Source organism: Apteryx mantelli, chromosome 8, assembly GCF_036417845.1.
Source record: "Apteryx mantelli isolate bAptMan1 chromosome 8, bAptMan1.hap1, whole genome shotgun sequence".
In the NCBI taxonomy this organism is placed as follows: Eukaryota; Metazoa; Chordata; class Aves; order Apterygiformes; family Apterygidae; genus Apteryx; species Apteryx mantelli.
Genome location: NC_089985.1, coordinates 26,169,506 through 26,187,634, shown reverse-complemented (window position 1 = coordinate 26,187,634; position 18,129 = coordinate 26,169,506). Strand labels below are relative to the sequence as shown.

The 18,129-nt window shown below is 39.2% G+C and overlaps 1 protein-coding gene across 3 annotated transcripts in view; it reads right to left on the bottom strand.

Moving 5' to 3' along the window:
- SYDE2 (synapse defective Rho GTPase homolog 2) overlaps window positions 1-18,129 on the bottom strand; it is a 36,714-nt gene that overhangs the window by 4,100 nt on the left and 14,485 nt on the right. For all 3 annotated transcript variants that reach the window (XM_067300985.1, XM_067300986.1, XM_067300988.1), the window contains exons 3-6: window positions 14,662-15,761; window positions 11,789-11,915; window positions 5,702-5,883; window positions 3,733-3,964 (exon numbers count right to left, since the gene is read on the bottom strand). In XM_067300985.1, coding sequence (XP_067157086.1) covers window positions 3,733-3,964; window positions 5,702-5,883; window positions 11,789-11,915; window positions 14,662-15,761 — 1,641 coding nt within the window. The remainder of the gene's footprint in view (window positions 1-3,732; window positions 3,965-5,701; window positions 5,884-11,788; window positions 11,916-14,661; window positions 15,762-18,129) is intronic.

The following is an 18,129-nucleotide window of genomic DNA, read 5'->3' as shown; positions in this document are numbered from 1 at the left end:
CGAGTGCTCACTTGTTTACATTTCTGCATTCATATTTTACTTCAAGTTCAGCACAATCTGTCTTGCACAGTTCTTGAAAGCCAAGGGACACCATTCAGCATTTATTGCAAGGTGAATGAAAACTCTACCACTTACCTTTTACATCCTTGACAATAAATGTAAGCTCCTATGTGTAGAGAGCTACATCTAGTTGATTTGGTTTCCCACAGCAGTCATGCTGTAAACTAACCCCAAAGTTTTGTGATTAGCTTCTGTGTCGTATCTGCTGCGCAAACAGCTCTTGATCTCCCTTCTTACAGCCACATTTCCCATCTCTCCTGCACTGGCTTTAGTGGTTGTGCAGCCACCTGGTACAGCTGACTCCAGCAAGTCCCCTCAGCTCACTGATCTGCCTGAAAACTTCTTCATTTCTGGCAGTCAGCAGCTTTGGGGCTGTACCAGCTCTACAGCTGGTGAGGGAGGCAGCAAGAAATGTCCTAGCTTGCCTCAAGTCAATCAGGAAGCTGCATCGTAAGTCAAATTAACTCTTATTTTCAGAGTTTTGTCCGTTGCGGTCACGTCCCAAGGAGCCCCCAGGTCAGGGCCAGCGCCCACTCCTTACAGCTGGCGGGGTGCAACCGTGGCAGGAGGCGCTTCCAGGACACGGTCACTGCCAGGCCAGTAGGGTACGAGTAAAATTAAAAAGCACTGCCATTTACATGTTCCACAAGCAGCTCCTTAAGGTGCTCAGAGCCTTCAGATGGTGACGTCCTCTCAGGACCTGGGTCTGAATTTACAAGACTGGTGGAAAGCAACTCACTCAGCTGAGAATAACGGCAGAGCAGCTAGCAATATCTATTTGGAAGCAAACTATCATAAATCAGACTTCTAGAAGAAAAATTAGACAACACAGCTGAGACTGTCCTTAGGGTTTTTTTTTTTCCTCTACACTACATTAACTCTCTACATGGACTTTCTTGCCAAACTCATCTTTCCTGTTGCTAGGATATAGAGACAGAAGCAGGTGCTCACAGGCAGCTGCCTGCGGCAGCGGCTCAAGGCCTTGCCGCAGCGATACCTTCTGATTCACAGCGACCTGCTGCCAATGATCCTTTTGGCAGGAGCAGCAAGCCTAGCGATACTCCCAGGGTGGAAACTATTGCTTGCGATAGGAATGAAGAAGCAACTCGTGACAGCTGAAATCACCGACTCACCCAGAACATTCTTGATACTGATCAGTGTCTGATGCACCACAAGAAACCTTTGGGCACTTGAATGACTTCAGTACATTATTCACAAACTTGTCAATTTTGTTGCGCTGTTCCAATGAGATTCAAGTGAACTATGTTTTCTTCTGTATTTTCTTCAGCTGTCTTGATACGTCACATTTCTACTCAAGAAAGGGTTAAACCCACTCCAACAATTCTTTTATCTTAAATTTTTTTTTAAATATATATATTTTAAAAATATATACTTTTAAAAAATCCTTACAGATTTAGATAGTCTATAGATACAGATGTAACCAGAATTATTAAGTAAAGCAGAGACTATTTGAGGTGATCTGCCATAAAAAGCAAGCAGAAAGACAAAAATACAACATAGATTTCAATCCTTTTTGTAATCATAACAACACCTTTTAATAGTAACATTTGTTGTGCATCTTACATAGTTTGATTATGAAATACTAAGCTGAAGACTACATGCTTACATGTCTAGCCTGCACTTTGTCTGCTACAGCTCATGTCTAGGAACTCGCAACAGAGCCAGACACCTCCCTCCGCTCCCCCCCCCCTTTTTTTTTTAAAACACAATTTGCCAGAAATAATTCCTTGCCAATCCATGCTTATCAGTCAGGAGCCCTTCCCTGACTCTTCAGAATAATATGGTTCAAGTACCACCTGGTGAGGAATAGGAATCTCTATCATGTTTGCAGCAGGAATTCCGCCCCCACCCTGAAAAAGCCCTTTATAAACTATTAGAAAAGTAAGTAATTCCAATATTTGTAGGTTTTTTTGTTTACCTATACCAATGATATCTATCTACTCTGCATTCACAAATGAATTAAAAAGATGTTTTTGTATGCTATATGTTTAATAATTACCATTTACTTCTCTTTTCTAGTCTGGAATGTAAACTCCTAAGATCAAAAATCTTTATTTACAAAGGCGCTCAAACAAATGTAAGTGCCTTTATCCAAACACTCCTTAAACGAGTTGTGAAATATTTTATGTACTGAGCATAGAGTGGCATAAAGTCCCTCTGGTTGTCTCAAATGCAGTCACATTGTCTGTAAGTATTGCCAAGTCTGGTCCTTCTTGGCCCTCCACATCTCCCAGATACCCCCTAAGTCTTGTATAAAAAGCCAGCCTCTTGTTAAATTTATTTTATTTTTACTTTAAAAACAAATCCAGTTGGGTATGTCACTCATTTAGATTAACTGTAATTCTGTTTCATGTTTCAACTGGTGCAGAAAATCAACAGAGATGAATATACTTGAAAAGGGAGTAATAAGCTGTTTAGATGACAGGAATCTTCTCTATCTCAAAATTAAAGTGTTCACAGTGTCCAAATTTGAGAAGCAGACATTAAATTATTCAGGTTACACAACAAATTGGTTCTTCACACCATCATTAATCAGACCACTGTGAAAAGGAAGATATTACAACGTGGAACAATGGATCCGTCTTCTGTATGATCAGGTAACTTTCAACAACTACTTGGCCAAAAAGTATCTGAAAACAATAATAACCGCTTTGGATCTAATATTGTTTCACTGTATTATTCTCAAACTCTCCATATTACAACTGAAAAGCGGCAATATCTTAGCCTCTCTTGTGACTTCATGCAGTGTTTGCGTAAGAGGACACCACAGTTCAATACCTAATTGCCAAGCAGAAGAAATGCAGAGAAACTCACCCTGGGCTGAAATCCAAGGCTCACTGATGTCACTATGAATATTTCCACTGACTTATGCCTCTCTGAATACCAAGGGAAATATGAACACTGGAGAATTATTCCCCATTCAAAAAGGAAACCTTAGCAAAAATAATTATCTTTGCTTCTATTTTGGTCACTGAGAGGATCAGAATTTCACCTCCCTTCTTATTGGGGACTGATCGCAAATTGTGCAGAAGTACATGAACTACTCAGGTTAAGAAGTAGAAGCTAAAAGCTATATATATGGGTTTTTTTTCAAAGCAATTCTCCTTATGCAGAGCTCTGGAGAAATGACCTGAAGTTGCATAGCTTCTAGCATAAGGATGTCACCAACTCCACCAAATTACAAATGCAAAAAAACACCTTGGGTCTCTCAGAGACCAAACTACTAACGATACTGACACATTGTCCTGAACTGTCAAAGCAGGAAAGCAGCTTTAAAACATTAAAAAAAAGCCAAAACCTAAACACTCAAACCCTAATTAATATGCAAAAGCATTATTGTCAATGGGTTTGTCCTCCCTGGTTGCTTTACTCGCATAAAGCACTTTCACAGCTTTTTATATTATATTCAAACTGTCATTTGGTAAGGAAGTAATTAAAACTGCAAACTTCCCATTAAACAAAATGGCAGAATACAAAGAGTAGATTATAATTGTCACGTTTTCTTTACGTTAAGAAGTTATGCCATATTACCTCATATTTTAAGAATCCTGATACTACTCCGTTATCCTGTGAATTGGTCTACATTGTCACACGTAAAAACATACAGCAATGGTTTGATATTTTGCTTTGATCAGACTCATGAAACATTACCTGGCCATAGCTGGAGCAAGTAGTGAAGAACTTCTATGTGCTTTTTGAAGTCCAGAGCACTAGCAAGTTCTTCCGAGTCTATGAAGACTCTGTTGTTATGGTTGCTGGTCTCCTGCCTCTGGCTCAGTAACACAGGACCAAAACAAACAGCTAAATTCTGGCATGTCATCTTATTTACTTCGTGGTAAGAAGCCACTAACTTCAGGTGATCCAACAGCATCTTCAGGGTAGCCTACAAGAAAAAAATACATTTCAGGAAGCAAGATACTAGACTAATGCAGTGTTATCCTAATGTTTTTGCTCTAGAGGGATAAGATTAAGGTTGCTAGTATTATAGCTAAGGTTTTTCTGCCGACACCCATTGACGCAACATCTAAATCCTGAATAAAAAAACTGTACTAGACTCCATCACAGTACCAACTAGTTAAGACAGACTGTCTAATAAAACTTAGCTTGTCTCTTACCTGATCTCAGTTTTATGTGGATGAGTTTTCTTGCAGTGGAGAGGGACCATCAGGGAAAGGAGAGAAGCTGCAGAGGCAGCACAGAATATCCATTTACATTAAGAAATAAAGAAACCCTCAACATGACTTCAGCCCTAGAACAAGCTCCAGAAGTCAGTTTAGCTTTATCAAAAATGACCTCTGGCTAGCTGTCTGGTTACCAAGTCTGCTGTAAGTGGAAATGATTTACCTGAACTCTAAAAAAATAGTGTCATTTTAACTGCTTAGCTTGCAGAGATAATTTGTGAAGGTACATTCTATTTTAATTAATATCAGAAATAAAAGTTATATTTTATGTATGTACATATTATGTTACGTTTACTCTCAGCTGTCTAGCACAAAAATATCTGTACTTCAGGAAGTGAAATTACTTGAAGGGTATGATATTATTCATCATTAATACACATACCAAAAAAAAAAAAGCAAAGCAAATTCTTGATTTACTCATCCTTCAGTATATCACATCCTTTGCATTGCTAGGAATATTTACAGTAGGTCTTCCATCATGAATGAGGAAATCCATACCAAGTGAGCATTTGAGCATTTGCCCAAAATGTACAAGCTCTCCTAAATCAGAGGGCACTAAGAAGAAAAGCACCACCTCAGACAACCCAGCAAACCCAGCCCATTGAACCTGTTCCACCCAGAGCACTATAACATGAGATGTTAGAAGAAAGAACTGTGAAGTTAAGCAATATCTCATGATGTCTGTTATAAACATAAAAGGTAAGTTCAACTTCACTCAATGGAAGATGAGCATTCATTCTGCAGCACACACTATCCCACACAATTTTTCTTTCTTAGCATGTCCATGGAGGACTTTGCACACTTGCAAACACATAAGTCAAAAGACAATAAATCCCAAACCCAGCATTACGCATCTGGTAGGCCAATAGAGTTAACAATGGCTCTGCATGCAAAACCTACACAGTACCCAGCCCAAGGTACTGCGCAGTCTACTCGCTCTCTCCCTCTTTCCCAGTAAAACTAGATAACTCTGGTTTTCTCTGTAGTTGGATTTGGCAGCTATCTGACAGTACACATCATTATTACACTGCATAATATGGGAAGCTAAGGCTTTATTGCACATATTTAGGAAAAGGAATGCATTTCCTCATTTAGTCATGGCATACAGAACAAAGAGCTCCACAGAAATGTAGCGTGACCCTGCATGGGAATAATCTGTGATCTACCATTTAAAAAAAACGGCATTCACAGCTTTTCATTCAGTTTTATAGAGACAATATAAAATGCAAACTAAAACACATCTAGCAATACAGAGCCCTGAATTACTAAGAGCATGGAAGTACTTTCAGCCAAAGAGGCAGAACATCAAGAATCCATGTAGACCTTTAAGTCAGAAAACAGGCAAACACGTTTGGACATATTTTACGTCCAGTGTGTAAAATGTTTCTTTATTTTCTGAAGCTGGTGATTTATCACTTGAACATGCTAATATTGCTCACCTTCTCAACATCTGGCAGGCAATCCAGGAGGGCTGCTGTGTGCTCAGAATCACTTGGGTCATTTTCACAACCACTTGCTGTCATTTTCAAGGGATTTTTCACCATGGCATCCAGCACTGCTTCATACAGCTGTTTGGTTATCAGGGGAGAAGGCAGCTCTCTCAGATAATCCTTTAGGACACCTTCACAAAGGACACAAGAATAGCTGCCTTTAAACAAGCTGCAGACTCACTTTTCAGAATTGTTTGGGAGTGATAAAGCACATAAACTTCATTCATCTCATGAGAAAATCACCCACGTAAGTTACAAACCTCTCACTCAGGAGTGAGGGATGGGAAAACAACAGTAAGGATACAGTAAAGCATTGAGAGAGTACTTGCGAGATTATCATATAGTAAACCTAAAAGCTGTGAGGTCCCACTGCAATGCCCTCACAAAGCCAAAAAGCAGCAGGATCTCTGCCTTCTAGCTGCATCCTACAGCACCGCGAGCCTCAGCGGTTCCTCTAAGATCACGCATGAAGGCTCACAGTGAATTAAGGACTGAAACCAGGTGAAAAAAGGTGCTTTCCAGAGAAGATGGGTGCACGTAGGGGCTGCTGCGCATGTGGAGAGCAGATACCCCGGCTCGTCGTTCTCTCCAGACAAGTGGGAGAGCATTTCTCCAGATCCTCCTCCTGATCGGGGCAAGAGAGAGGCAAAGCAGCACTCTTGGCAGCCCACCTTCAGTCCAAGGAAAGGAGCTGGCATGAACACCAAAGCCTCAAGCCTGATGACACATCCTGCTTTTGATATGCCTGGCAATTAATTGCTTTCTGTTTAATTTATTTTGAATTATAAAACTATGAGCAAAAGTCCCAGTGCTCGTGCCACACTCCGTGAACCACACGGGGTTTGCTCATCTAACAAAGCAAACCAAACACCTTCCTTGAGAGGGGAAACATCAACCCACCCCTGCCTCTAGCTCCTGTGTCCCCTCCAAGTACGCCATTCACATCTGCTGTGGGAGCCATAAAACAGATCTGCGGCCACGGGACATGCTGGCTACAGCAGCCATTCGCTAATACACTGGTCTGTGCAGCCTCGTCCTCGGCAGAGGAGCCTTCGGGTCCGGGAGAAGCGGGGCCATGTTATTCCTATCATCTACGGTTACGCGATTTGGGACATGCATGGGGGGTAGATCTGCTCCTGCAGATCTCTGCAGGGAAATATGCTCCCTGGAAAAAGTGACTTGTGCAGAGTCATTGCCACAGTCCCAGCACTGAGCTCTCTCACCCGCAGAAAAGTACCACACCGCGCTAGAAGTCGGAGAAGTGCTAGGGCAGAGGCTGTTTCCATGGGATGCAACAGCCGGGCAAGTGCTTCACTAGACCTGTGCTCCTAATGCAGACACAAACCAACAAGAAGCAACCAAGTTGAGCACTTGCATTCTCCATAAACTGGTTTTAAAGGCTGGCTGATACTTCAAGTTTGAGTGGGGTTTCAGTGATTGTAACAATAATAAAAATAATAAAAAACTCTACAAGACCTCTAATAGGAGCCCCTTGGAAAGAACACAAACATAATTCTATCCAAGGGCAACATATCCAGTAAAAACAACAAAAATCTTTGAAGGAAATAAGCTTTACCTCTGCCTCCCAGCAGCTTTTATTTTCCTTTTAAACAATTAAGAAAATGCACTCTATGCCACAAACAGCTAACCATTTTAGCTAGACCACAGTCAAATTTAAATACTTTAAGAAGAAACAGTGGATTATAAAAACTCTTAGAAAGGCCTGTCCTTAAGCAGCCTGTCCTCTGGTAACGGAAAGTTGGAAAGGGAGAAGATGGAGATTTTTTGGTATGTACTCTATACAGCCTTGTAAAAACCCAAATCACGGCAAATACCATCGATTTTGTCCTATTTAACAAAATAACAGTTCTCATAAACTCAGTCTTTATGACCTAGCTGTAAACTGAACTGTATGGGTTTTGTTATGAGGTCATTTCTAAAAAATACAGGGAATGGACATTAGCATTTTCCCCTTCATAGCCATGTTCACATGTGGATTACTTGTAAAAGTGGGCTATCTGTATATATATTTTTTTTAAAAAAAGATGACTGCACCTAGTGCAGAGAGTCAAGCAATATTCCAAGAACAGTGCTAACTGAAGCAGAATCACCCTCTGGAGCAGCCAATCTCTCCCCGCAGTTTAAGGAAATGGGGCAGCAAAACAAAAATTATAACTTTGCAGATCACCATATAGCATGTAACAACCCGCACTGTGTTTAAAATGGGAACATTCCATCAGGAACATGAAAAATGAGAACACCATCCTCCTATTTCCTGAAAACACACATTCCTCCCCCCTTCCCTTCTTTTAAGTGGAGCAGTAACAAATACGGCACATTTCCAAGTGGCTAGTTTGATCATAGTATACCTTGTTAAATGACTTACTCATGTTGGCGCATCTCCCACCCCATCTTTTTTATTTTTCCTCGTTTTAGAGGCCCACTCCATGTGTGGATTAACTAGTTAAAATATTTATGACACAAATGTGGCAGAAGTCAGTGCTGCACATCATGGTTTGGGATGTTTTCCTTTTTCCACAGGCAAAACTAGCAAAAGATGCTGACTTTTATCAGGGTTCGTTTCAGCTGTGCTTTTTTGAAAGAAAAAGTCTGAAGTCAGAATTAGCTTGCAGTAGGAAATGAGAAGAAGGTATGTCTTAATCAAATCAGTTTATACTGTTGCAACGCTCGCAACCATCTATCAATAACCATTTAGAAGGGCTTCCTCTAATACCATCCACAGTCACAGGACTTCTCCCTGCCAAAGGGCTTTCTCCTCTTTAACCCTGTGTAACAGAACAGTTTGGGAGCCATGGATGTCCTTTGACCGTTCTTAATCCTTTTGTTATTCACTCTAAATTAGCCCTGTGAGAGGCTGCAGTTATTTTTTTTTAATGAAATTATGCTTCTCCCTCTTGCCTGCCACCTCACTACCACAGTCTCCTTGGCACAACCACTCACCACACAGAACAAATTTGGACAGCAAGCAAAAATTGCCATCCACTTCATTAATTCTTCATTTTTCTGACCCACTGAACTGTTAACACCATTACAAACTTTATTCAGAGATATGAATTCACATGGATGAGAACAGATGTGATGCAACAACATTACTACTGGTCAGTTCCTAAAACTGGCAGCACACGTTATTTTGAGCCACGAGCGCACTTAATTGTGTGCAAGTCTGTGCCAGTCCCAAGAACATTTCTCAGTGAAGATTTAATCATTAAATGTTCATTCTTTAGTCTTAGAGCTGTCAAAAAAACCCAAAAAACTTTATAATCTTTTGAAAAAACAGCGCTACTCAAATTTCAAAAAGGACACAATAAGGCACTTCTCTTCAAAGCAGCCAAGATTTATGCTGAAGATTCATATTTTATGGAACACGTGTTTTGGCTTATAGAAGTATGAATCATGTGCATCTGCCTTAGCATTGCAAACACAGCAGTAAAACATTAGGGAAAACATTCTGCATCTACCAAACTCCCCAAACATGTGTGCAATAGGTTTTGTGGGCTCTTTCATTCCTGGTACGAAGCATGGTGGGTACCTCAGGTCTGTGGGCAAAACCTGCATGCTTGCCTTTACATTGAGACCACACTGTTTACAATTAGAGATATGGTTATATTTTAGTAAGTGGAAGTCATTGGTGCAAACATTTCCTCCCTGCTCCCTCTGCTACACACAATACCACTGCATTTAGTCTTTCAACATGGTATTCAAACACAGGGACTAGTGGAAGTTACACAGCACAGCTGCAGTGGTACCAGAGGAAATGTATGCATTTTTAAATGTAGCTCCTAAAAATAATGTTTCCCTCTAAGTAAACTCTTGCAATCTAAGATACAAAAGCATATCCAGTAGTCTTCACATAAGACATGAAGTCTGTATGCTTTTGACCCTTATAAAACAAATTCTGGATGCAAAAATTGTACTGCAGCAGTACAAACCAAAAAGGGACTATGAGTCCAGGAGGTTCCGCACATTCACTGATACTTCACCATCAACATCTTCAAAAACGCCTAGAGCAATGTACATTGTAATATTAAAGAGTACTTTTCTATTTCCCCACTGCATCATAGGCTCATGATAGAAAAAAACTCAAGACTAGTGCAGCCATCCTGCCATTGCTTTTTTTTTAATCTATACTGAGCACTATTCCAGGTCAGATTTCAGTTTCAACCAGTTATGGTTGGTTCTGAGCTTACGATGTGCTCAGGAACTCAAAATACTTATGAAATATCACAAACTCTTTTTTATGCAGATAACAAGTTCCTATACCCTCCCCACCATAAGCCTGAATCAGTTCTGCAAATACTGTTTTATCGTAGATGATTGTAGCATGGGAGTGCAATGCCATTTTTATTATTCTCTGGGCCAAAAATTTACATTAGCAGTGTATCTGTTTGACATTTGTCTACTTACATCAACATCAGACTGTTTCTGCTGTTTGGCACAAAGCACAGAGCATCTTTTTTGGAGCTGATTTACGAAAATTGGGAAGAAAACAGGACTTCAATCATTTCATGGAACAATTTGATTTTAGAAGTTATCACCGCTTTCTTCATGAATTTATTTTTTAAAGAGAAGAAAAAAATGAAGTTAAAAGATCTTTTAAAGTATTTACTGTACACCGTCTCTTAATAAAGAATATATCATATCAGAGTGAAACATAAGCCCAAGAGTCTGCTTCTGGGAAAGCCAATACATGTGAGGAAGATAGGACCCAACACTGAAAACAGCCAAGACAAGTAAGATGAATGGGCTAATTGAAAACTCTTTACCAAAAGTTTCTTTGATAAAAGTGAATGTCACTGAGTATAATCTTCGGATAATACTTCTCGTAATTATAAAATATATATTAACATAAAATTTATTCCCAATACACTGAGATGAAATAAACCAAACAGGACAGAACTGTCCAATTCCTTTGAACGTTACAGAAAGTGCTTTAGCACAGGAAATTTATACCTTGGCTACTGTTATGTTTTCCATCTCTGGATATGTATGAAACAAATTTTCTTGCCCAGTTTCCTGAAGTAATCAGTTTAGTCTGTGATTCCTGAAATTATATCAACTTTGGTTTATGTAACAAATATTACCAATAGTTATAAAATTGTTCCAACCTTTAAGCAAACAAAAAAATTCAACAACTTAATCTAGTTGTACAGTGCAACTCCTGCAAACATGCTCACTGAGAAAGATGATGCAAATGAAGACACGCTTGCTAACACCTTCTGTGGCTGCACTCCCAGACGTTCTCACCTTTGCCAGGAACCTTGCTGTGTGACAGCAAGTAAAGGGCCACTCCAGTGAGCACAAGTTAGGCTATTTAATAACATCTTAGAACAAAGAGATGATCAAATGAGGGCACTTCCCTGCAGTTCTATCAGACTGCGTGAGATGATGGGAAATCTATTGACCTTAAGGATAGCAGGATTTGTCGAGCGGCCTCAACCTTGTGCATGTTTATGTTTTTATACCAAATTCTGAGTGTTACTGAAATTACAGCATGTGGACTCAAGCACAGACATCTTTGCTGGACTGTGGCCTAACACTGTAACGGCAAACCATTTTTCTCTCTACTTGTTCCCTGTGCTTTTTCAAAAATCCTACAATCTTCAATATAAAGAGAGGACAACAGGTGGATCTGAGAAGGCCTTTTTACCATGTGTTGTAGAGTAACTGGTGCAACGCACTTCCTAATCACAACTGAATTTAAGATCTACTACAGTACAAACCGACAACAAAGGTAGAGTCTGCTCCAGGAACCTTTGTTCCTTTCAAACTTCCATTTTTCTCTGTAACTAATAAAGCAGGTTTTAAAAGCTGCTCTTTTCATATCCTCCCTCTAAATCACTTATTTATACATCACCAAGGTTACTGTACTTATTTTCATTTAACCTTTAGCAATAAAAAAAGTAGTTAAATGTTGTTAAATGACACCAGAAAACTAGTTAAAAAGTCACCTTTTAAAAAATATTTTATAAATATGTCACAATTATACATTAAAAGAAAAGCAAGTAAATTTATTACCTGTTATCACATTAATATCTGGGTACTGGTTTTCACAGAGAGAAACAGCCTTGCTATCTCTCTCAAATGCCTCTCGAAGCTCTTTCTTAACTGCCGCTGAACCACATAGTCGATACAGGCCCACAACCTAGAAGCAAAAACAATGGCCACACATCAGTTATTTTCCTGCACAGGGGATAATAAATCACATTATGTTGTCTCTTCTGGGGAGCGTGACAAAACATTCAAACAAATGTTAGGAAATGTAAGTTTAAAAAATCCAAACAGTGAAAACTCTTAACATCAAATGACAATGTGCATATTAAACATTACAAAAGACATGCAGTTGGGACTGTAAGGAATAAGTGAATGATATTAATGTTTTCTGTAATATCAAACATCCTGAGCAGTATTTTACTGACAGAACATAAGTTTTAAATCTGAAGTATACTATCAAGTCATCCAGACTCATCCAAGTGCTTTGCACTTATGCAAAACTTAGGAAACAAACAAACACAGACAAAACTTCTGGCCTATTTTACCCTACATATTCAGATCACCATTATTTTTTCTTAGTATAACTGCTTAATTCTACAACATAAAACTAAAACTTAAGCAGAAATAAATGAGAAAAAGTATTTTGAGCTTAAGTATACCAGTAACTATGCCTGTAATAAGTACAAGTCATTAATCATTAGCAGGAAAAAGCAGTCACTCAACTGACTACCTACTAAGTGATAATACAAAATGCTATAAACCAATTTTAAAAAGTTAAAATAAGCCTAAACACACTTTTATAAAAATAAACTATATAGCAAACAAAATTTAAGTTATATTTGATATCACTAACCAGGGTTTCAAGAGAATTATGGATACTCCATTATTACATCTGCAAGATATTATTTTAAAGATCACAAGACACAGACAAGTACATGTTTAATATTACATGAAAAGCTTTAAGCAAAGGAGAGGTTATTTAACACGCTCAAGATGACAGGAATGAAACCCACACCACTCTTGGACTGAATTACTAATTCAGTCATGTGCTTTCATGCACTCAAATTTGTTACATTTTATCATTATTATACTTTTGATTTGCCTAAACATCATTTACACAAAGCACTCCTTAGTTCTTAAGGAACTAAGTCCCAAATGTATTAATTAGATATTTATAATAATCTTTATAAGCAGGAGTACTGAGCAGTAAATGACTCGTCCAAAATTACTGGAGAGTCAAAAAAGGGTAGAAATGTGAATCTAGCTTTGCAAACGAGAGTATTTGTCTGGCCATATGTTAATGAGTGCAGTACAACCTGGATATAATTCCTTTTTAAATAAATGGAAAGTTACCTAATGGAATTTGTACTCCCTCTTCCTGAAGACGACATGATCTTGTATTTGCCTAATGCAATTACTATTAACCATAAAGTTTTCTAATTCCACATCTGAAATGCAGATGGAGGTTACACACCATAACAGACAGTAATCTGCAGTCTATAAGAAAGCCAAAAGTCTCAGCCAAGTTCATAAGCACATGGTTAAAATGAGAAGTTAACAGTATATTTTGCATTTTTGTCCTCCCTGTGCAAATGCACAAATTAAATTTCATGCTCAAAAGCACGAAGTACGTGCAGACAATTCAGCTCCAAATTGCCTAATTACCAGTAATGTCTTGATTACCCAATATCATCTGCATGACTAGGTGCTAATAAGCTCAAAATAAAATGCTGAAGCCATGGGACATACATACTGGAAAGAACACTTGTTATAACAACTTTTCTACCGATTTGCAAAATGTTAGGAAAAGCATTCACAGTAAGAATGAATCAAGTAGGTATTATCAGTAATGACTTCTGGCAAAGTAATTGCATAGAAATACTGTTTCTATCTCTATTTTATGACCAAGGTTATAAGCGGCAGTGTTAATCTTGTAATAGTAACAGAGGTAGGTGTGATTACTTCCCAATCTCACTTGAGTAAGCGCCTGCATCAAAAAAACCGAGGGTTCATGCACGCTATAGAACAGTATATAAAAGTCCTCTCATCAATTGCAAATGAATTACCAAGGGGAAACATTTGCTATTAGGACTGTGCATCTTCCTTCCTAACGCATTCGTTGTTTCCGTAACTGGGGATTGGTTTTCATATCTCGTTTCACATACCTATTTTTATCCGTTTGACTACATCACCCAATAAACTGTATTAAGATGAAGAGAACACACTGCTAGCCATTACTGTCTTACAGCATTCATCTCCTTCACTAACCCTGAAGACAACTTGAGGACAGACAAGGGGAAGCAGTATGAGGAAACAAACTCGGTTCAAACCCTGAAAATCTACTCCTCGACTTAATGCTGTGCATAGTAAAAGTGATGTCAGAGGCAGGTCTTTGTGATACAGGATTGTGAATGCCCACATGTAAGTAAAGGTTAGCGAAAGAACTGTCCTTATCGCTTTGTTTTGGATGACACGATGCCTCGGTTTTGGGTAGGTGGGAATGGCATGAGCCATATCTCAGGAATCAGACATTTCCAAATTCTAATCTCAGCTCTGCCTTATTTTAAGAGTCATCACAAGCGCTGGAGCCTGCAGGTTCATTTAGCTATCCCTAGTCCTAAAACACTACTGTGAGCAAGCGTACACCTTCTTTACAAAGGCCAAGCTGGAAGTATTGATTTCACACAGCCCTATTATGCTTCCTACATTACAATGACTAGTGTTCACCAAGCAACAGGAGTAGCAAAGGGAAAAAACTCTACTGTAGAAGTGTTTTTAATTTCCCCTTTTCCACTCGCTGCCCATGCTCCCAGAGTAACAGTACAAACATGCGTAACCACAGACATCCTGACACAGAAACATTAACAAAACAAAACAGAATAAAGTATGTACAGTACCTGACAGCCTCTCTTTTCTATCTCCAGAATACACTTCTGCATCAAAAGCGGTACCATCAAGCCTACATTTTCCTTCTCAACAACTTTTTGAGCATCTACTCCAAACATCACTGGCTCTCGATCTGCATCTAGACCATCAAGAGAGTTCTCCCACTGTTCCATGAGCGACAGTTTGACATAAATAAGCCCCCTTGGTTCCAGTTTGACAGCCAATTGATGCGTCTTTGTCACTCGAAAGAGAGAAGGAAGAACCACTGTTCCATGACAACAAACACGATTTTTCCGTGGGGTGGGTTCCCAACTGAACACTACTAGCTTTAAGTGCTGGGCATTTTCAATTTCTATGTTGAATGTGTGGTCCATATCTAAAAATGTTGTCCTACATGTAAGCAAGGCTGTTCTTGCTTTGTTTACTGAGTCAACCTGTATTGCACAAAAGACATCTTTTGAGTCTATTCTTGGCGGTTTCAAATCTTCAGCACCATAGAAGTGAATGCTCATGAGTCCAGAGATGTACTGAGAACACTTGGGCTGATCAGAAAAGTTGTAGTGTCTAAAAGCATCAATATCTATTTCAGTTTTACTACTGTTGCTTGGAAGGGTCTCCTTTCCTTTCCCAAACTTGGTTTCATGTCCATGTTTCCCCGATTTTGTTATAAGTTCAGGGGAATCGCCATCACTGAGGTAACCACCTTTGCTGGAGGATTTGGAACTCCTTGTGCTTTTCTTTTTGTAGGTGTGCTGCGATGACACACTGCTGTCGAGATGGTAACGACTTATAACATTTCTGCTGGCAGCTGCTGTTGAGTTTCCAGAAGATGGCAAAGATGTGGTATGGCTTGTATTCCGACAGTTACCTTTCAGCAGGGAAGAAGGATTATCAGAACTATTATGGCTTGAAGTTCCCTTGACGCTCAGCTTTCTGCTGAGTTCTGGCAGCTTTTTCATTTTCATGGAAAGTTTCCTCACAGTTCTGGGAGATTTAATTCTATCAGGAAAAGGCCAATTGATTGATCCGCCTTTTTTCAAAGGACTGGGACTTGGAGGAGAAATTTCTGCTGGTGGTATGTCAGCCTTGGGTGCAAGTACAATTCCAGATCCTTTAGAAGAAAAGAGAAGGAATAAATTTTTTTAAACAGTTCAGTAACTGCAGTTTGAAGCAATTAAAAAAAAAAAATCAAGCTAGTGGAAAACATGTTGATTCGTCATAACTTGATAAATGTGATTCATTCAGACAACCATTCATCAGTCAGATGTTCATGAGCATTAAGAAAGCTGTACTCTGCTGACTTGTTCAGCCAAATTTGGCAGTTCACAGTCAGAAGCCTGATTTGTTCAACTCTGTGGAGATGAAAGGGCCAGAAACTACATATACAACATATAAACAAATGACCTATTCCACCTACTTGCGTTCAGCTCTATCCATTTGCATTAGATCCCTCACAGCACACATGACTGCATTCCTAGGGCACAGGTGTAATGACACTAGTATTAAATGGGAAGACACCGGAACATGACAAATATGCTTTTGTTTAAGAAGCAGTCTTACTTGCTAACACAACAGTGTTGCCCACTCCTACTAAGTCTAAAGAAGAGATGCTCATCTCTAGTGAAAAACACAGCTATGTTCTTTAGCATGTCTGTTATCCAAAATAGCCCTAATAGCATGTAGATGCAGGCAAGGTGTCTTGCATCTTTTCCCTCTATTCGTCTCAAACCTTCTTTTCTGATGCAGGAAGGAAGAAGGAGGAGGAGGAATACAACAAAGATTCATTCTTTCCAAAAGCCACATCTTGCACTGCTTCATATATGCTAGCAGCTTTCCCTCTTTCTTGACACAGGCATCTCATGACAGGACTTGAAGTAACCCAGTCCCCAGGTGATAACCACATGGGAAATTACTAACTTTTCAAGGTACAAACCATCAATAGACACTAATGCAGAGGAGGGGGGAAAGGGGGGGGAAAGGGGGGGGAAAGACCACCAATTATGATCATGCATAACCCAGTACAGCAGAAACTTCTGCACATAATGCACACAGTCCGGACCTGTGGTTCACCCCACGCTGGAATACCCAAGGAAATCCAAATCTCAAGTTATAGCTCAAATCTTCTCACTTTCATCAGCATGAGGCAGGAATGACTGCAGGAAAGGCAATGAATTTACATGAGTAAATGGAACATGTGAGAGGGGAACTTACCCCAGAGTGACAGATATGAATAAAATTACATGATTACTTTCATTTACAGTCACTTTTCCGTTCCTTGAGAAACTGATAGTGCTTTTTGGTAGAAATAACCACCACATTAATTCATTGCTTTGCAAACTTCAGCAGCCCTCAGCGGGACTTGTGTAGCCTTGCACATACATGCTAAGGCACCACAGAGCCCCTAAACATACTGATCCTTGTTTGGTGCAATTTGCCCAGGCAGCTCATAGAGACTCAAACATCTATATGCATTAGTTATCCCCCTTTGCTAACAAGGGGTGCTCTGCTTTTGGCATATAAAAGGCAAGAAAGAAGTGTTGCTTTTATTAGATACTTGGCAAATCATATTTCATAGCAGTTTCTATTACAGATTTTTCAAAGGCTTTTTGTTTTATCTCTAAACTTACCATTTTAAATCAAAATCACCATACAACTAAAATATTTAAAATTCTCCTGTTCATCCAAATTAATTTTTCACCATTACTTTATTACATTACATATTACTTTACTTTTTATACTTCACTTAGCTTAAATAGTAAAATCAGGCAACCTGATCTTTATTACAAATTTGATGAAAGTGATTTATCTCCCCCCCCCCCAACCCCTAAGATTAATTTTATTCCCAACATAAGTTTGGCTTTAATAACTCTAGCAGACAACTGCTTAAAATAGTATCTTTAGAAAAAAGAAAGTTTAGTTTTGAGGAATAACGCATAGAATTTGTTTTTCAGAGCAACAGAGGAAAATTCATTTAGTCCTGCATCTCACTGAAGTAGTTCCCTTACAGGGAAAGGACTATTTCTAGCATGCCTGCTGTGTTTTTCTGGCAAGCAGCTAGTAAGAAATGTGGTGCTTGATAAAGCTGGACAAAGCCTTCCCTTGTACTGCAAATCACAGCACGGTCCCACTGGTGGGCTGGCCTGAAGCATTCTATAGTAATCAGTGCCATACTTCAGCCTGCTAACATTAATCTTCCTTTTCTGTCAAAGTCTCTGGCACAGGCTTAGAAAAGCAGGCCAGCATATTAAACTTCTCTCCATCTCATTAAAACTGAGGAGTCAATCTAACATTCTGACTTTTATGTGTCCAACTTCTGCTGTTTTCAGCTCCAAACAGTTAAAATGAAATATGTGGCTGGAAGAAACTTAACAGTCAAGTATTATGCAGGATGGTATTCCCATCAGTATTGAGCCACATGTTGTTCCACTAAAGCCAGAAATGCGCTGAGGTATGCACACAAGTTTCAAGAGTGTACACTA